This window comes from Arvicanthis niloticus, chromosome 5 (genome assembly GCF_011762505.2).
Source record: "Arvicanthis niloticus isolate mArvNil1 chromosome 5, mArvNil1.pat.X, whole genome shotgun sequence".
Classification (NCBI taxonomy): Eukaryota; Metazoa; Chordata; class Mammalia; order Rodentia; family Muridae; genus Arvicanthis; species Arvicanthis niloticus.
In genome coordinates this window covers 66145777-66162760 of record NC_047662.1, presented here as the reverse complement: position 1 = coordinate 66162760, position 16984 = coordinate 66145777, and the positions used below count along the sequence as shown (strand labels likewise).

The window sequence follows — 16984 nt, the reverse complement described above, 5'->3', positions numbered from 1 at the left end:
CTGTGCCTAATTTACAAATAACCCATACATATTATATATGTGCAGAAAAATATAGTATGCATTTGCTAAGTGCCGTCTGTGCGTACTGGCCTCCTCTGGAACCTTGAAGCAGTTCTCCATGCATAAGAGCATTTCTGTGTTCTAACGATGTAATTTTGTCCTACCGTGTTTATCCTGTTTTGTATTTGTAAGCATTCTGTTACTGCTAGTGAGAGATCTCATCAGCTTTTAAAGAAGCTTATGCTTTCTCACATTAAAAAACAATGCTTCTTTGGCCTCTTCTCCATTTCAACTCTTTTCCTTTTTCTCTCCTTCCCTTTTCACCACAGAAGGGTTTTCTGAAGTTTGTTTCTATTTCTTCATTTTCATATGTGATTAGGAAAAAACCAAAAACCAAACCAAAACAAAAAACCAGGCTTATCTCTTCTGCGGCCTATTTCAGTCTGGGTTACAGCTGCACTGTAGCCAAAGACATTTCTTTAAAGTCAGTAATGACTACCATGCCCAGTGGGTACGCCTTAGTGCTCCTGGGCACGCCTTAGTGCTCCTTTTGCTTGGCCTTTCTATGGCATTGAGCACAATTGAAACTCTCCTAGAAACATTCTTTCTGTGATATTATGCTTTCCATTCTCTCCTTTCTTCTTCTTTTTCTTCTTTCTTTCTTCTTTTCATCTCTTGGCTAGAGATGCCAGAGTTCCTGAAGACTATTTGGGCTCTTTCCTTTTCCCATCAATCACGCTAAAGGCGAGTTTTAGACAGTGCCTGTAAATGAGTCCCACATTCATCCCTGGCTCTGTAGTAGTGTCCGTCAGACAGGTAGCTGCTGTCACAAAACTACTCATTTTTACATAGTCGCTTAAGACCTGTTAGTAGGTACTGAGCTGGGACCAGGGACAACTTGTATTCTCTTTCATGGAATTTGAGCAAACAGTGAATTCTTTACTCTCCCTTCCAACTATGAAGCAGGTCCACAAACCGACAAGAAAGCCAGAGAACAGCAGCAGTCTCAGTGGCCTCGGCCATTTCCATCCAGCGCTGAGATCCACCCAGGTCCTTTAAAGTCCTTAGACTATTGATTCCTGCTTTTATTGGGGGGTCCAGTCAGTGCCGCGTAACCCACTGTGGTGTGGCTGGGTGTTCCACCTACTGTGACTCTTTCCTACCTTGTGTCTGGTATTCCCCTTTCACTGCTAATACCATCGCTTGACTTCCGTGCTGCGTTTATTGGTTCTGACTGCATCTACTCTTGTATCTGACAGCTTGCCATGTGACTGCAAGCAGGGTTTTTAAAAAAGGATTGTTGAGTTTTTCTGTCTCAGTTTAAAAATAGTATTTATTTATTTTTGTCTGTGTGTTGTATGTATATATGCACATGCAAATATGTATGCATACTCACCCAAGCTTGTGTAGGTGGAGGCCAAAGGCCAACAGTTTGTGATATTCTTCATTGCTCTCCAGCATAACTTTCGAGGCAGGGCCCTTATTGAACCTGAAGCTTGCAGATTTGACCTTGAGTTCCTGGGATGTTCCTATCTCTGCTTCCCCAGTGGTGCAGTCATGGGTATATGCCGTCATATGTGGGTTCCACATGGGTTCTAGAGATCTATACTTAGGCACCGTGCGTGTGCAGCGAGCACTTTTCCCACGAAGCCATCTTTCCAGTCTCCTGTTTCAGTTTTATTGTCATCAAATGTTTATCTTTTGTCATAGCATTATTTTGAGGATAGAAAGGTTTGTATATACAAAGTACTTAGGAAGTGTGAGACACTAAGTTCTCAGTACACAAAGTCTAAGAACTTGGTATAGTTGTACATTTGACCAAGTAAAATGTGTAAGACAGAGGTTATTGGTAATGGTTTTGAATTGGGCAATTAATATCTTATTGAGACTTAATTATGCTGTATAAAGTCACAGTAAAATCTTCAGCTACTACAGTAGGTAACCTTATTATGTATGCTTTTTTTCTGCTTAATTAAAAGGCTAAGAAGCACCAGGCCTTCCTAGTGGAGACATGCGAGAATAACGTGAAGGAAGTGGAATCCATCTTGGGCAGCTTTAGCGTGTCAGCGCAGTGGACATCAGGTTAGTTGAAGGTATAAAATGACAGATGCATCTGTCAGTGCTCCGAAGTCACTCCAGTTTGGGAATTCTGCAGATGCCTCTGACAGTCCCTCATCTCACCAGGCTTTGATTTGATGACATGATAAGAGCGGTTCTCACAGCAGTCAGTTGGCCTGGCTGGCTGGGAAAGGGTGCGGAGTGTGGGCCTGCCGCTGTCCTCCCAGAACTTGATTTACAAGTGGTGAAGTCTGTGTGGTTGGACAGACAAGGGCTTTCTTGCTGTGTTCTGAATCCAACCGAGAGAAGAGTCCTTACAGTATACCTGCAAGGGGAACAGATGTTTCTATCAAACTGAGCCAAATTCTGAGGCAACCTTCAGCCACTTAAAGGTCATACATTCAAAAGGTTATGCAGGACACAGGCTGGAGGAGCGCCTGCTCTACACCGTTGCTCTCTAAGACTGTTTCCTCGTGTGCATGCATGCTCTCTGGAGATGAAAATACTTTGTGCTCAGCTAAATTATTTGATTTAATATTAACTCACTTTAACATACTGAAGAACTTACAGTATCGGGTAGAAATGCTTTGGGAACTAGCTAATATGTAAACCATGTTTACAATGTCTACTTTTAAAATTTTTTGTGGTTTTGCATTACAGTGGCTTTAAGTTGAAACTTTTATTTTTCTACCTGTTTTCTTTGGCCTCAATTTTTTAGTTGTTTTTATGATGTGATTATATTCTTAAGGACACAAAATTAAATCCGCTCATACATATTTCTGAAGGTAATTAAAAGTGGTTTGGCAAGGGAGTTTGGTTTTGGGGATGGCTGGGTTTTAAGACAGGGTTTCAATCGGGCAGTGGTGGCGCATGCCTTTTATCCCAGCACTTGAGAGGCAGAGGCAGGCGGATTTCTGAGTTCAAGGCCAGCCTGGTCTACAGAGTGAGTTTTAGGACATTCAGGGCTACACAGAGAAACCCTGTCTTGAAAAACCAAAAACTAAACAAACAAAAAAAAGGGACAGAGATCTACCTGGCTCTGCTGCCTGGGAACTGGGATTCAACCGTGGGCCACCTCCACCTGGTCGGAAGGGAGTTCTTGAGGAAATGGGATTCTGGGTAAGTCTGTTGTCCCGGAGCCAGTGGAAGGGTCTGAGAGGATCCAGCTCTAGCTCAGGGCCTGCCGATCGTGCAGCTCGTGAACTGTTAGCCATGTAGCATGCGCTGTTGCTTTTTCAGTCAGCTTTTACAGCTCATGTTTTTAGCTGTGATTTTATTACGTTCACATATAATTTTTCATTCTTATTTTAAATAATGATTTAAAATAAAAATTATGGGGGCTGGAGAGATGGCTCAGAGACTAAGAGCCTTGGCTGCTCTTCCAGAAGACCTAGGTTCAGTTCCCCACAACCACATGGTGACCAACAACTATCCTTGACTCCAGTTTCACTTACTTACATACAGGAAACCATGCAAATAGAAGAAATAAATCTTAAAAAAAAGTGTATGTGTGTTTTTGTCTGTGTGTGCATACATGCACACACACACACACACCCCTCAGCATGCAGTGGAAGTCAGAGGACAGCTTGTGTAATTTGAGTTCTCTTTCTACTGTGGGTCCCAGGGATAGAACCCAGCCTTGAATATCCTGACTTGGTCAGCCTCGGGGGCTGGTGCTTTTCCTTCTAAGCCATCTTGCTGCCACCTGTATCTGTATTTTTAAACCTTAGATTCTACACATGTGTATACATTACATGTTATGGGAGATACATTGCCAGAAGAGGCCTTGGCTAAGAATTCTGAGGTTGGTATAGAAGCATTGTCACTTCAGCATTTGGTGACGATCATTTGTTCTTGGCCATGATGAATCCATTCTCCTTTGGAGCATGTTTTGCCTTGTGCTTTGTGAAGCTGACCTCCATCATTTGGGCTCCTTTGCCTTCTGGCTTCTCATTAAGTTTGGACAGTGGGTTTCCATAGGAGATTTAAGAGGGTGGGAGAAGAAAGTCAGGGTACTATTTTCTCTCATGCTCAGTTCTGGTCCACCCATGAAGTAGCTTCTCCTTTTAGTAGCTGCACCTTGTACCAGGTGGATCCTGTTTCATAGGTGGCTCTTGACAGACTGAAGTGACAGTGTACTTTCCTCTTGACCCTTTAGCTTGGGTGTGGAGTTCGTTTTGCATTCGTCTGGTTTGGTCTGTCGTGATGTATTGTTGACTCTGTGCCTGCCCACCTTCCCATCATTAGTCTCTTTAATAGATTCTCCTCTGACGAGCTATTGTGAGGGAGACACTTCCCACAGGCTCACATACCTACTTAGGACCTGTCTCACCCTGAGTTGTTACTACGGTGGATTCTGTTTCTACTTATCCTAGCTTGGGTTGGATTGCTGTTATTTATTTTCTTCAATCTGCTTTTATCCTTGGTATGTTTTTAGCTGCAATTTTATTAAATCATTACATAGCCTTCTTTGTTTTTTATTTAAACATTCAACATTAAAATGAAATAGTTGCTTATTAGCTATTGAGCCGTTCTTAGTAATTGCTGTCAAATATTAGGTAATTCTGTTGTTTAATTAAAGTGAAATAATTGAAAATTATTATCATGAATTAATCTTAGTCCAGCTCTGACAGTAGTTGCTCAGCGTCTGGGTTTTGTGGTTGCATATATTAGGAAGGTTTCTGAAGTGAGTGTAACCCATGAGTTTGCCTTCAGATAACAGATGATCAGTGTTTGAGTTAATCCAGGAATGCTTAGGATTTTATGTACACAGAGGGTTACCTTTATTTTCTCACATGAGAAGCATGGCACTTACACCTCATTTCCTGAGGTCACTGGCACAGCTCTGGCTGAGCACTACTCCCCGTGCTCCCTTTAAGTCCTCTTTCTTGACTGTCAGGGTGATGAGTGAACATGGAAGCTCTAAACTTTCAATTAGAAGATGAGTTGGTTTCAGGGCTCCCAACCTGTAGCATCATAACTCTGGTTAATAATAGTCCATTGTATATTATATTAGAAAGTCATGAGGAGATTAGACCATAATGTGTTCTTGCTGCCCTCCCATGCCCACAAAGTAGCCATTATATATAATGATGGATGTGTTAATTAACTTGATTGTGAGAATCACTTCACAGTGTGAATATACAACAAATCGCGCTATTACCTGAACTCATAGTCAATTATTCTTTAATAAGGCCGGAAGAGAACAGCAGCAAAACTTGTGAGAGCATGGATTTCCTTTTCTCCAAACTGCCCAGGCTTTGCATATCATGTAGAAGTCAAAATGCTAGCAGTGGTCCGCGTCTATCTCTCTCATCCACTGCCCACACTCGCTGTTAATCCCCCTGCCTGGTCCTCCAGCTTCCTCTGGAAGGTCTTAGGTCTTTGTGATGGACATTGTTTCTAGATGGAGGGCTATTATTGTTGTTATTGTTGCTGCTGCCGTTGCTGTTTCAGTGGTGTATACTTGCGTAGCTCCTTCCTACTGTCCTCAAGCCCATGTTCAAGTGTCCCTGAAACTTACCTTCTGCATGTTCTCGTGTGTTCTGCCTCACCACCTCTCTCCTTTCCCTGTTGGACTTTTTTGAGTGTGTGCTGGAGCACTTACTATTGTCACACATTTGTGGCACACTCTTTTTGCATTTCTTACTACATCTACATTGTCTAGATTCACTAATGTATAGGGTAGTATGTGGTATAAAGTAGTCACCTGGAAGTTAATGACTATCACTAAAACATAAATAAATTAAAAGAATGCTGAAGTCTACTTAAATTTTTATTTTTTTTTTAATGCAGGGTCTTGCTACATAGCCTTGCTACATAGATGGTCTCGAACTTGCTTTGTAGATCAGGTTGGCTTTGAACTCACAGAGATCTGCCTGCCTCTGCCTCATGAGTGCTGGGTTTAAAGGTGCACAATAGCACAGCTGGCTTTGTTTTACCTTTTAATTTCTGTAGTTATCAGTGTAGTCATGAAGTATTCTAAATTATAGTAGACTCTGGGAGCTTGTCGTAGTCACCAGAAAGAATGACCTTGAGTGGAGAAGATGTACCCTTCTTTATGTGGTGTAGAAATCCCTCCATGATCGCTTACTTTGTCAGACAAGACAGCCTCCCTGTACTTAGGCAGGGACATTTATCTTTCCTTTGTTTCCTACAACTATGGATCCTGAAACAGCACTGCCTAAATCCCCTTTGTTCTCCCCTGGTGGGGATGGATGGTGGGGGGTGGGTCAATTTCTGCTTTTGAGCCCATGCAGTCTTCTGCCTCATATATAATATTTCTTCTAATATAGTGTTTGCTGTACTCTAAACCTGGCGGACATCAGACTGTGAATGTTGACGAAATTTTCCTTGTGGTTCAGTCTTGAATCTTCACTATGGTGGACTTTCCGTTAGCTTTTCCTTCCTTGAATTTCTAATACTGTGGAAATACTATTTTTCCTTCTACTTGGACAAACTAAAGAACCCATGAAAATAATAGCCACAGGAGAATGGAGACATGACTCAGCAGTTCAGAGCTCTGGCTGCTGCTCTTCTAGAGAACAAGGTTTTGATTCTTAACACCCATGTGGCAGTGTATAGCTGTCTGGAGCTGCAGGTCCAGTGGATCTGATGCCCTCTTGTGGCCTCCACTGGCACTGCATACATGAGATACACATGCATACATTCACACAGACACACAGACACACACACACACACACACACACACACACACACACACACACACACAGCCACAGAGTTGGGTGCTTTTAGGCATGTAAATGTAAATAAATTGGGCAGTCCTTTTAGGAAAGTCAGGAAAACAAACTGGACTTTTTCTTTTTTTTTCTCTTCCTTGATTTCTTTCAAATAGAGATATTTCCCAGGCCTAATATCACTTTGGAATTTTGATTATCTTTGTGACCAGCAGGAGATTCTTGGGTTACAGAGGCTGAGGGCGGCTGTAGAAGCAGCACTTCATGTTCTACCCATGCTGTTTGCTGATGTTTCCTTTCCTGCAGTCTCCCAGTTCATTGAGAGTAGCGACCAAATTCTCAGTAATTCATAACTATCATAGATTTAGTTCATGAAATCCTATGGAGTGATTTTGCTAAGAGTACTCAACACTGTGTAATATTCCAAATCTGTGTAAACACATGGAATGTATTTTAGAAGTATATGGCTACATATATTAACTTTTCCTAATACAAAGAGTGCCCACAAATGTCAGAATATTTTGTTTCAGACATGTTCCTTGTTTAAAGGCCAAAGATCAAAGCCACTTCTCTTGCTTCATCTCTTCACAGTGTTTTAGAGATAGTGAGTAATTACAATAAAATAATCGTGGGGTACTCAACTGTACTATAATTGTAGGGTACACAACTCTACAACAATCGTAGGGTACGCTCCAGCAACCTCCTGTGTACTTGTCTTCCTGTCGTTGGCTTGCCCTGCCTTCTCTCCTGTTCACAGCTCGCACCAGTTTTCACTGTGCAGTTGTGCTGGTTTCACTGAGAAATGCCTCCCAGAGGCTTGTGTGTTTGTAAACTCAGGGGAGCTGTCTGGAGAGACAGTGTAACCAGAGGAAGTACACCACGGGGTAGGCTTTGACCTTTAGTGTCTAGCCCCACTTCCTGTTATCTTGGATCCCTGGTGTGGATGAAGATGTGACCAGCCAGCTTCCTGATTACCCAGCCGCTGTCATGCTGCCATGCTTTTCCTGACTGTTGCCATTTCTTCCCAGTTGTATGGTCTCTATCTTAAGCCAAAATAAACCCTTTCTTCCTTGCTCTGGTTTTATGGCAACAGAAGAGTAACAAGTACAGTAGTTGTACCCAAGCTTCATAGGCTTTCGCAGAAATCAATCTTTGTTCTTGGTCACTGCAATGCTTTAAAATACACTATTGTTCTCTATGCTTTCCTGTTCATTTTCATAGATGTAAATTATATTCAATCAAAGTAAGTGAAATTTTTTTTTGTTTCATTCTGATTTTGGTTAACTTTGGTTTCTTTTAACTTTTAAGTTATAGAGCTTATAGTACTACAGAAAAAAGTTTACATAATTAAAAATTCTAAATATTAAACATGACTCAGTAATTACGTTTTATAAAACACTCATATGGTTATTTATGATTTTTTTTTTTTTTTTTTTTGAGATAGGGTTTCTCTGGGTAACCCTGGCTGTCCTGGAACTATTTTGGTAGACCAGGCTAGCCTCAAACTCACAGATATCCACCCTCCTCTGCTTCTCAAGTGCTGGGATTAAAGGTGTGCACCACTACTGCCTGGCTGGTTATTTATGTTTTTTTAAAGAATTATATTCAAAGTAACACTTGCTTATAAAATGGCCCTAGTTTTATGCATATGAATGTATAAAAAAGTTGATGACATACAGTAGTACTGGAAACCAGAGAAATAGCCTACACTGTGTGTGTGTATATATATACACATAGTCAGATCTCTCTCTCTCTCTCTCTCTCTCTCTCTCACACACACACACACACACACACACACGCACACACGCACACACAGAGCATATGCACATGCGCAAAGCAACAGAAATGGAACGAAAAGTCCTGTCAACTTCCCAGTGTGCTCTCTCCTTGATGGTAGATGTTCTGTTCACCATTGCACTGTCCAGCTTATGAATTGGAGGATCTAACTAAAGATCTAGTGAAGAAGTTGGCTGTCTCCTGAGAAGATGCTTATACTACTGAGTTATATAAGAGAGCAAGTTGAGCAAGCCATGGGGAGCAAGCCAATAAACAGAGTTCCTCCCCAGCCTCTGCTCTGCTTCGGCTTCTGCCTCCGGGCTCTTGGGTTGAGTTCCTTTTCTGACTTCCCTCAGCGACAGAGTGTGACCTCGAAGTTGTAAGCTGACATAATACTTTCCTCCTCAGGTTGCTTTTGGTTTACACAGCAACGGCCAGCACTGCTTTTGGACTCCATTGAAGTCTTCCCTCCATCTTTTCTTACTCTGTTCCCATCTGTGGTATATTACAGTTTCGCTCCCCATCCAGTGACTCTCTACATTTTGAGCCTCAGTCTCACTGTGCAGCGCTGGCTGGCCTGACACTCTGTGTAGACCAGATTAGACTCCCACTCACAGAGATCTGCTTGCCTCTCCCAATGATGGCATTATAGGCATGTGCTGCCAAGCCTGGCTTTATAAACATTCATAACACCTGAATGTAGTATTAGGCTTTCTGTGGTGTTTTCTGTGTATTGGATATACTCCTTCTTACTACTATTTCCCCCTTGACAATAAGTACCAGCTTCCCCAGTACAGAAGACCTGTCTTTGTCCCTGTGTCCCTGCCATGTGGTCTTGCATGGAGACTAGGTAGCAGTCATATCAGCAGTGTTAATGGAACCATTGCTGTAGTTCATTCTTGTAGCCATTCTTTCTTGAGAATTAAGAATTAAAGCAGCCAAGCCCATAGTCTGGGCAGGGAAACAGATCCTTCACTCTTGTATCATGAAAAGCAATAGTGGGGTGAGCCAGTGTTGTTTCCAACATTTGATGTCAGGACCCATGGATCCTGACAGTGAGAGAAGCAACACCTTGTCTTGATTGCTGGTTCAGCATGCATTGCTTCCTGGAGGGTCTTAGCCTCATACCGAAAATGCTGCCATCTGTCTGATATCATGAGTTTTCAGTTGCCACTTGACTAACTTTTTGTGTGTTTGCCAGATACTCCAGAGTGATGGCAACAGTAAAAACAGTGACTTTTATGAAAACCAACCATTTTTTTTTTTCATTTCTTACATTATAAAATGAGTTCTCTGGTTTTGAAGTAATGGTGCTTGGAACACATGATATGGAATAAGATGTTTTTTAAATTTTCAGAGAGTGATTTCATCAGGAATATTATGATCAGGGAAGGAAAATTTATACACATATATCTTAGAACAAAACACTGTCCGTTTCATGGTGGAGATGCCTCAACATAATTATATTGCTACTTGGTAGTTGGCTAATTTGCCCAATGCTTGATGTCTTGTGATAGACCCTCTGTTTGTCCTTGCTGCTGACAACTTGGTACTCAGTAGGGGTTGATTCACCTGAGTCCATGTGAATCAAATTACATATTATTGAGGTAGAGAATTACCTCCATTTTGGCTGCTGTGACTCCTTTGTTCTGTTGAGCATGGGCACAGGGATCAGGGGAAAGAAGATGTCTTATATTCACAGAATGCTTCATTTTGTCTCTGTGGTTGTTAAGGTTGTTTGCTAGTGAAGTTGAGCTGACTTCATGGCCTGTTTGGGGAAGACTGCTCGCATACTCTTCCTTTGCAACTCTGTTACCAGTTTTTGTTTATGCTCTTTTCAAGTCTGACTGTTCAGCCAAGCGCTTAGATACTGCTCATAAATTTATATCTGTGGCCCTCTTGCTGCAAGGGTGACAACAGTCAAACTTTTACTAGATGTTCTGCCCAGACTGACTTTCATTAATGTCTTTCAGAGCCATTCTCAAGTGGAGATATAGCGCCCTTGTAGTTGTCTATTTTTGAGTGGTGTCTGCATCACTTCAAAAACAGTTTGAGGTTCACTTCCCCTCATTAGTCAGCTGGTTAAGGAGAACATTCCAAGCATCCAAAGCATGGTTTAGGAGAGTAGACATACTAATACTAATACTAATACTAATACTAATACTAATACTAATACTAATACTAATACTAGGGTCTGTATTACTTGCCCATGCAACTAACTTGTGTTTTCAGGATGAGGCCAAGACTAATCTCCTGTGTACTACTTCACTTGATGACTGAGTGAGATTTATAGGTTGGTAAATCAGTCACCATCTGTTTTGCGATGGTCCACACTAGGTCACATAGCATATTGGAGGCCATGCCTTTGTAATCTGATGACCAGAGCAAGTCCAAAGTCACCTCTTCAGAGGAGAATAGCTAACTTTAGAGGATGGACTACTTTGCTCCAAAATTCTAAAAGTTTCTTCTCTGGTTACCATGCTAATCAGAACGGTTGATTTAGAAGAATCTAATAGAACATATATAGGGTACCTTCATGAATGGAAAGTTGGTGAGTATTCTTATATACTAGGTAATGATACAGAGCTAGCAATGGTGTATTTCTAAAGCAGAGAAATGATTTATCTTTGTCCTGCCAGCTGAAAGAAATTGTTTTGGTTGCCCGCAGTAGAGAGACAGAGTGAGTTACTCAATTCTAGTCACTGGAAAATGCTCGCTCTAACACACAACAAAACCGTTTCTAACGGCAGCTATAAAAGTCAGTATCCCTTGTGGTTCTGTTCAGTCAGTCTCCTCACACCTGCTCCCATTCTGCACCGCTTCAGATGTGCCAGTTGATGCCGATGTGTGGTGGAACCACTATTCCAGGTTTTCCGGAGGCACCTATTTTGACATGTTTACTCCCCCAAAATGTGGCATCATTTTTCACTTATATTTTAGTAGATAAAAGTTGTAGTGACTCCCACCTGCCTTCTTCCACACTTGGTTATCATTGGTAATGTCACCATCCAAAGTCCAGAATGTACATGGTCCCTGATGTTGCTTTTGTCTTCTCTAGCTTTGTATTCCAAATGAAGGAAGTAACTCTGAGGTGGGGTCAGGGACCTGCAGATCCTTTCGAGACCTTAGTCAAAGTTGACATCATGTGACCTCCGTAAGCTCCTGTTCTGTTGACTCACAAACTAGTGTCAGCTCTAATCTGGTGTCCAGTTTTTCCAGATATTGAAGTATCCAAAAGTTGTTCCATTCTTTCCTTGTTTTAGCTAGCTCCAGCTGGCGCTTCACCCCACTGCCCCCCAGCCCCACAAAGTGCTCCCCAGTGAGCAGCCCAGCCTCGTGTGGCCACACCTGTAACTTAGGGAGGTCTGCCTTTTACATGTGAAACAAGGCATGAAAGTCTAGGTTGGCTTCTGTGTACAGAGACATGCAGTGGGAGAGGGAGAGAGAGAAAACCAGCTTATTTCGAACTGAGATAAAAGTGTAGCCTGAGTAGTCATTTATTTATTTGCTTATTAAAGTATCTGTTTGTTGTTTGTTACTATACAAGCTGGTATTAAGTTATTCACAGTGAATAAGCTTACTTTTCTTATTTACAAAACTGATCATGAATATCTAGTCAGTATGGACAAATAACTGTAAGTAGCTTTTTCTCTGTTTATATGTATAATTTACTCATTACTTTTACTTGTAGCTATTTTTAATTTTGAATTTAACTTCTGAAAAAGCTAATTATCACTGTTGTAAATATTTTTTTATTGTTCCTGATGGGATTTTTTTAAACCTCTGACTGGGTAGTTTTAATTGCATATTAAGTTTTCTTTTGTGGCACAGTGATTACTTGGTGGGATCAGCTTCCCTTCCCTTCCTTCCCTGACCTCTCCCCCCTCTTGTCCACCTTCCCTTGCTGTCCCCTCCTTTCTTATAAGTGTGCTGTCACGTTAAGGATAGTCATTCACTTTGTAAGGTTAATGTATATTGGCAGGACAATAAAGCAAAATTTATACTTCAAGGAAACCTTATTGTGTCAACATTTTTTTTTTTTGCCTAAAAAATGTAACTTTATATAATATATAAATGTATACATCAGTCAGAAAGGAGAGGGCATATTGACCCATAAATGTTAATACTCTGCTGATTTTATTTCTCTGAATTTCTGAAAATAAGTTTTCTCCCTAAAATATAGCAGATTTTCTGGATGTTTTTGAATGATTTATTTTCAGCCAATTTTTGTGCAGTGGCAGAACTATACCTATTTTAATTTTGTGTAAGTGATCAGTTTAAAAACATACTCAGTACGACTGTCAGTCAGGGCCACCACAGGAGACATCCCTGTTTGGTCCATGCTGCTGCTGGAGGCCATGAGGATGTTGCTGATCTGTCTGGTAATGGAAACCATGTTGATGTTTTTGGCCCATGCTTCTGCTGGAGGCTGATGGTCAGAGTCTGTGCTGCCACTGGAGGCTATGCTGATGTCTGTGGTCCATGCTGCCCCTGGCTGCTGTTGGCAGGATGGCATCTTTTGCAGTGGTATCGATGACTACAGACTCACAACTGAGAATGAGGGACACTGAAGGCTGCTGCACCAACTCTCCTTCCAAAAAAGAAACAGTGCAGACACGAAGTTATTGAAGAGAGGCCTTTAAAATTGTGATTAGGATGCTGACATGTAGCTCTTCACATGAAGCGGATGGCTTCTGGGAGGGAGTGGGGAAAGACTTAGTTTTCTATAAGGGCCTGGAGTCTGACATGTTCAATGAGTGTATGGGAAACACAAATTGGACTTGGTGTACTTTTCTTCTTATTGGTTGGGAGGGCACAGAGTGGGAGGGTGAACCTGGGGGAATGTGAAGGAAGTGAGCATGATCGGGACCATCAGGGTTCATTGTACGAGATCCCCTAATAACTAATGAAAACGCTGTGTTGGAGAAAAAGTGCAATGAATCATCTTTCCAACTCAGAGTGAGACCTAGCCGTGTCGTCTGCCCTACTCTTGTGGCTCAGCCTGTGTATTGTTTCCGGTTAGAGTAAGCATTGCTTCACATTCTTTTGAAGTTGAATATTTTAATCTTACTTAAGAAAATCTAACTTGTTTTTATACTGAAGATAATATTTAAACATACTTTGCTAAATGCCTTAACTTGATAAGTATTTTCTCCAAATTAAAACCATAACTATCAGCAATATTCCAAGATGAATAAAGTTGATTTATTGCTGAGAACGTTCTTGCCATCTTCTCTTTACTTCTACCTTCTGTCTTGTCCCCTATGAGTTCCAGCAGGTGACTCCTCGAGAAATGGATGATGTCAATCACTGTGTGGCCACTCCCCCTCCTCTGATGGCTCTGTACATATCATATGAGCAGACACTACATTGACCTTTCTCACTTCTGAGTGTCTAATACACAGTGGGGATCCCAGTTAGTTATGTAAATGAGGGAACCATAAAACACGTATTTCAAATTCTTCTTGAATGTATTTTTAGTTTTTAAAGTCTCACTAGTTAGTCCTGGCTAGCCTAAAACTCACTTTGTAGACTAGGCTGGCTTCCAACTCACAGAATCTGTCCACCTGTCTCCTCAGTGCTGGGATTAAAGGCATGTGCTACCATGCCTACCTCACGAATGCTTCTTTAATGTTTTTTCTTTATTGAAAACGTTTCTTATATAGTGAAATAGTTGGATTATAAAATATAATGGAGAGAAGTTAGAAGAGGACATGAAAAATGCTTTTTGCCTAAATATTTTCAGACTAAATTTGATACTTATTTTTTAATATTTAAAGAATGGTAAATAAAATGTAGTATTAGTTTTAATGTAGTATTAGTTTTGATTCTTTTGGCATAATATTTGGAATATACTTGACCATGTAACCTTGATTGGCCCCATTCATTTGACTTATGTTCTAACTATATTAGTTTGAGGGTATAACATGGAAACATTAATATTTTTATAATAAATATAAGTTATGAGGATTGTATTCAAAACATGGTGTGAGCTATGTGTTTAGTAGCATTTTATTATTTATTTAAGATTACAATATGAAAATTGTAGGTATTAAAGAGTATTTCTAAACATAGTAGGAAATGATATATTATTGATTCAGAAGTTATTGTTTAAGCAAAATAGCTTATTGTAAAATGCCTGACTGATCATAAACAGAGACAGTAAGTATGCGTAATTTCTCTAAACAATGCAAATAGAGGTGATTTAATTGTTGGATTCCCTGCTGTTGCTTAGGTGATAGAAAGGAAAATAAGTGTCTTTGTAAGGTAGAAACACATTTGAACTTACTGTATTCTGAGTTTTAATTTGCTCATTTATTTGGAAACAGTATCAGTACTTGGCTATACAGCCATGTGCCTAGAGAATAAATTTCTGTTCAATGTTTCATGTCTTTTTGGCTTTCTTACTAATTGTAATGTCTCTGTTACTGTTTGCTTAGCTTTTGAGCCTATGTGACTTTAAGGGTGTGTTTTCATCCCATCCTTTTCTCCAGGCATCCACAAGGACAAAGATAAGCCTCCCAGCTTCTCCGTCGTCCTTGAGACTTTGAGGCGGACCTTGACAGATTACCAGAACAAGCTGGAAGATGCATCTAATGAGGTAACACGTGGACTGTTTGGCTCCACACACGGCCTTCAGGCAGTACCAGTATGCAGCCCTTGCTTGTTACAAAGGTCAAAAAGATTGGGGATGTTGAATTGACAGCTTCACAGATACAGAAATAATAAACCCTTGTCACCGTTCTTTCTTCAAGTGTGGCCTAAAGTAGTGTCTCACTCCCATTTTGTAATTCTGTAGACACACAATGAAAGGATCCTGTCCCTTGGCCTGAGTAACTTATCTGTGCAAGGAATTTAAGTGAAACATCTTCCATTTAAGTGTCAGCATGTTTATGATTTGTGGGTAGCTTGAAGAATTTAGGTTTCATTAAGAGTTTAACGGTTTCTAAGCCACAGAAATCTTAATAAAAACAGAAATTAATTTTTGTGCTCTAAAGGGAGTTAAGTGTTGTTAGAAGTTTTTAAAAACAAATATCTGTTTGATGTAAACTGGAAGCTGTTAATTTGCAGATTAAAAAGGCTCATGCTTCTGTTTGTCATCTCATTTGTATTGTTTAATATGTGAGTTAATAATTTTCTTGGGTATTAAAATATTTTATGAATTCATGCTTTAAAAATTGAAGAGTTTGTCTAGATTTTTTTTGTCAAATTAGCATATGTAGTAACTACATTAGTTAGCAAAACAACAGATCTTTGTATAGCCATAGACAAGTCAGGTAGCTTAGAGTTAATCTCTTTGTTTTATGTAACTCAAAACCTGCAAATTCCCTTTGTGTACTACATTGGAAGAGGCTTCCTTTATTTTAGGTATGCAGGGTGGACAAAGGATTAGTCTGTTTTTTAAAACACTTTCTATAATTGTTTTATAAGAAAAAAGTGACCATTAAAACAATTAAATTCTTTGAAGACCAGACAGTGCTGAGTCTTTCCTAGAGAGACATGACAACCTGGATTGTTAGTAGTTTTGAAGTTCTTCTGAGGCCTAGGCCTGGAAGCTGTGGAGTAACTAGGAACATTACCCACAGCGAATTGTTATTTGGGAGGCTGAATGTCACATGATCCTCAGCACAGTTGAAAAGTCGACTCAGCAGGCTTTGGCTTAGTAATGTGCTTTGTTGTGAACCAGTGCCAGAGACAGCAGTGGGGAGACCAAGGGGGTGGCGGCAAAGAAAGCAAAAAGAGCAGCCTGACAGAAAGAAGAATGAACTGTCAAAGAAAATAAATCACAGGCGGAGCAGGACCAACTGATGACCTGCCACAGCCTTCCCAGTAGGGCTGCCTGTGACTGACCCCGAAGCTGTCATGCGGAGTGAGGGACCAGTGAATACCCTCTTGATGTAAAGCAACAGTCCCCTGCACTGTTTTCTCTTCCTCCCTTATAGATGGCACTGCTTCTGGCATTCGGTCCAGTAGGATTTTAAGAATAAAGCTATGTTTACAGTAAGAAGGAAATTCTTTTATCTAGATAGCGGGCACAGTAAGAACATCCCTGGTGTTTTAAGGCTGAATGCTCTCTTTGCAGCCAGGTGAGCATGTGACAGAAACTGCATAGCCTTTAACCAGAAGAAGTGTTGCACCTAAGACTCAATCGCTGTTGAAATATTTATGCCTAAGTAATCGCATAGCAAGCATTTGAATGTTAGCTTTTGGGTCACTCCTTATTGAAGAAATGTCAAAAAGCTATATTTCTTTCATCAGCTAAACAACATAAATGATGCCAAGGAAAAGACATCCAATGAACTGGATTCTACCAAACAAAAGATTGAGTCTCACATTAAAAATATAAAGGTATTGCAATAACTTTTTCCTTTTGCTAAAAGACAAATATATTATGAAGGGATATTTTAGAGATACCAGAAAATAAAGCTTCCATTTTCAAAGTATTCTTGAAT

The 16984-nt window shown here is 40.5% G+C and overlaps 1 protein-coding gene across 11 annotated transcripts in view; it reads left to right on the top strand.

The window, feature by feature from the left end:
• Ccdc171 (coiled-coil domain containing 171) overlaps positions 1-16984 on the top strand; it is a 310848-nt gene that overhangs the window by 93984 nt on the left and 199880 nt on the right. For 10 of the 11 annotated variants that reach the window (XM_076934712.1, XM_076934713.1, XM_034504096.2 and 7 more), the window contains 3 exons: positions 1980-2082; positions 15026-15132; positions 16791-16880. In XM_076934712.1, coding sequence (XP_076790827.1) covers positions 1980-2082; positions 15026-15132; positions 16791-16880 — 300 coding nt within the window. Of the gene's footprint in view, positions 1-1979; positions 2083-15025; positions 15133-16790; positions 16881-16984 lie in introns of those variants that run through there. The other variant, XR_013110616.1, reaches the window with a different exon arrangement.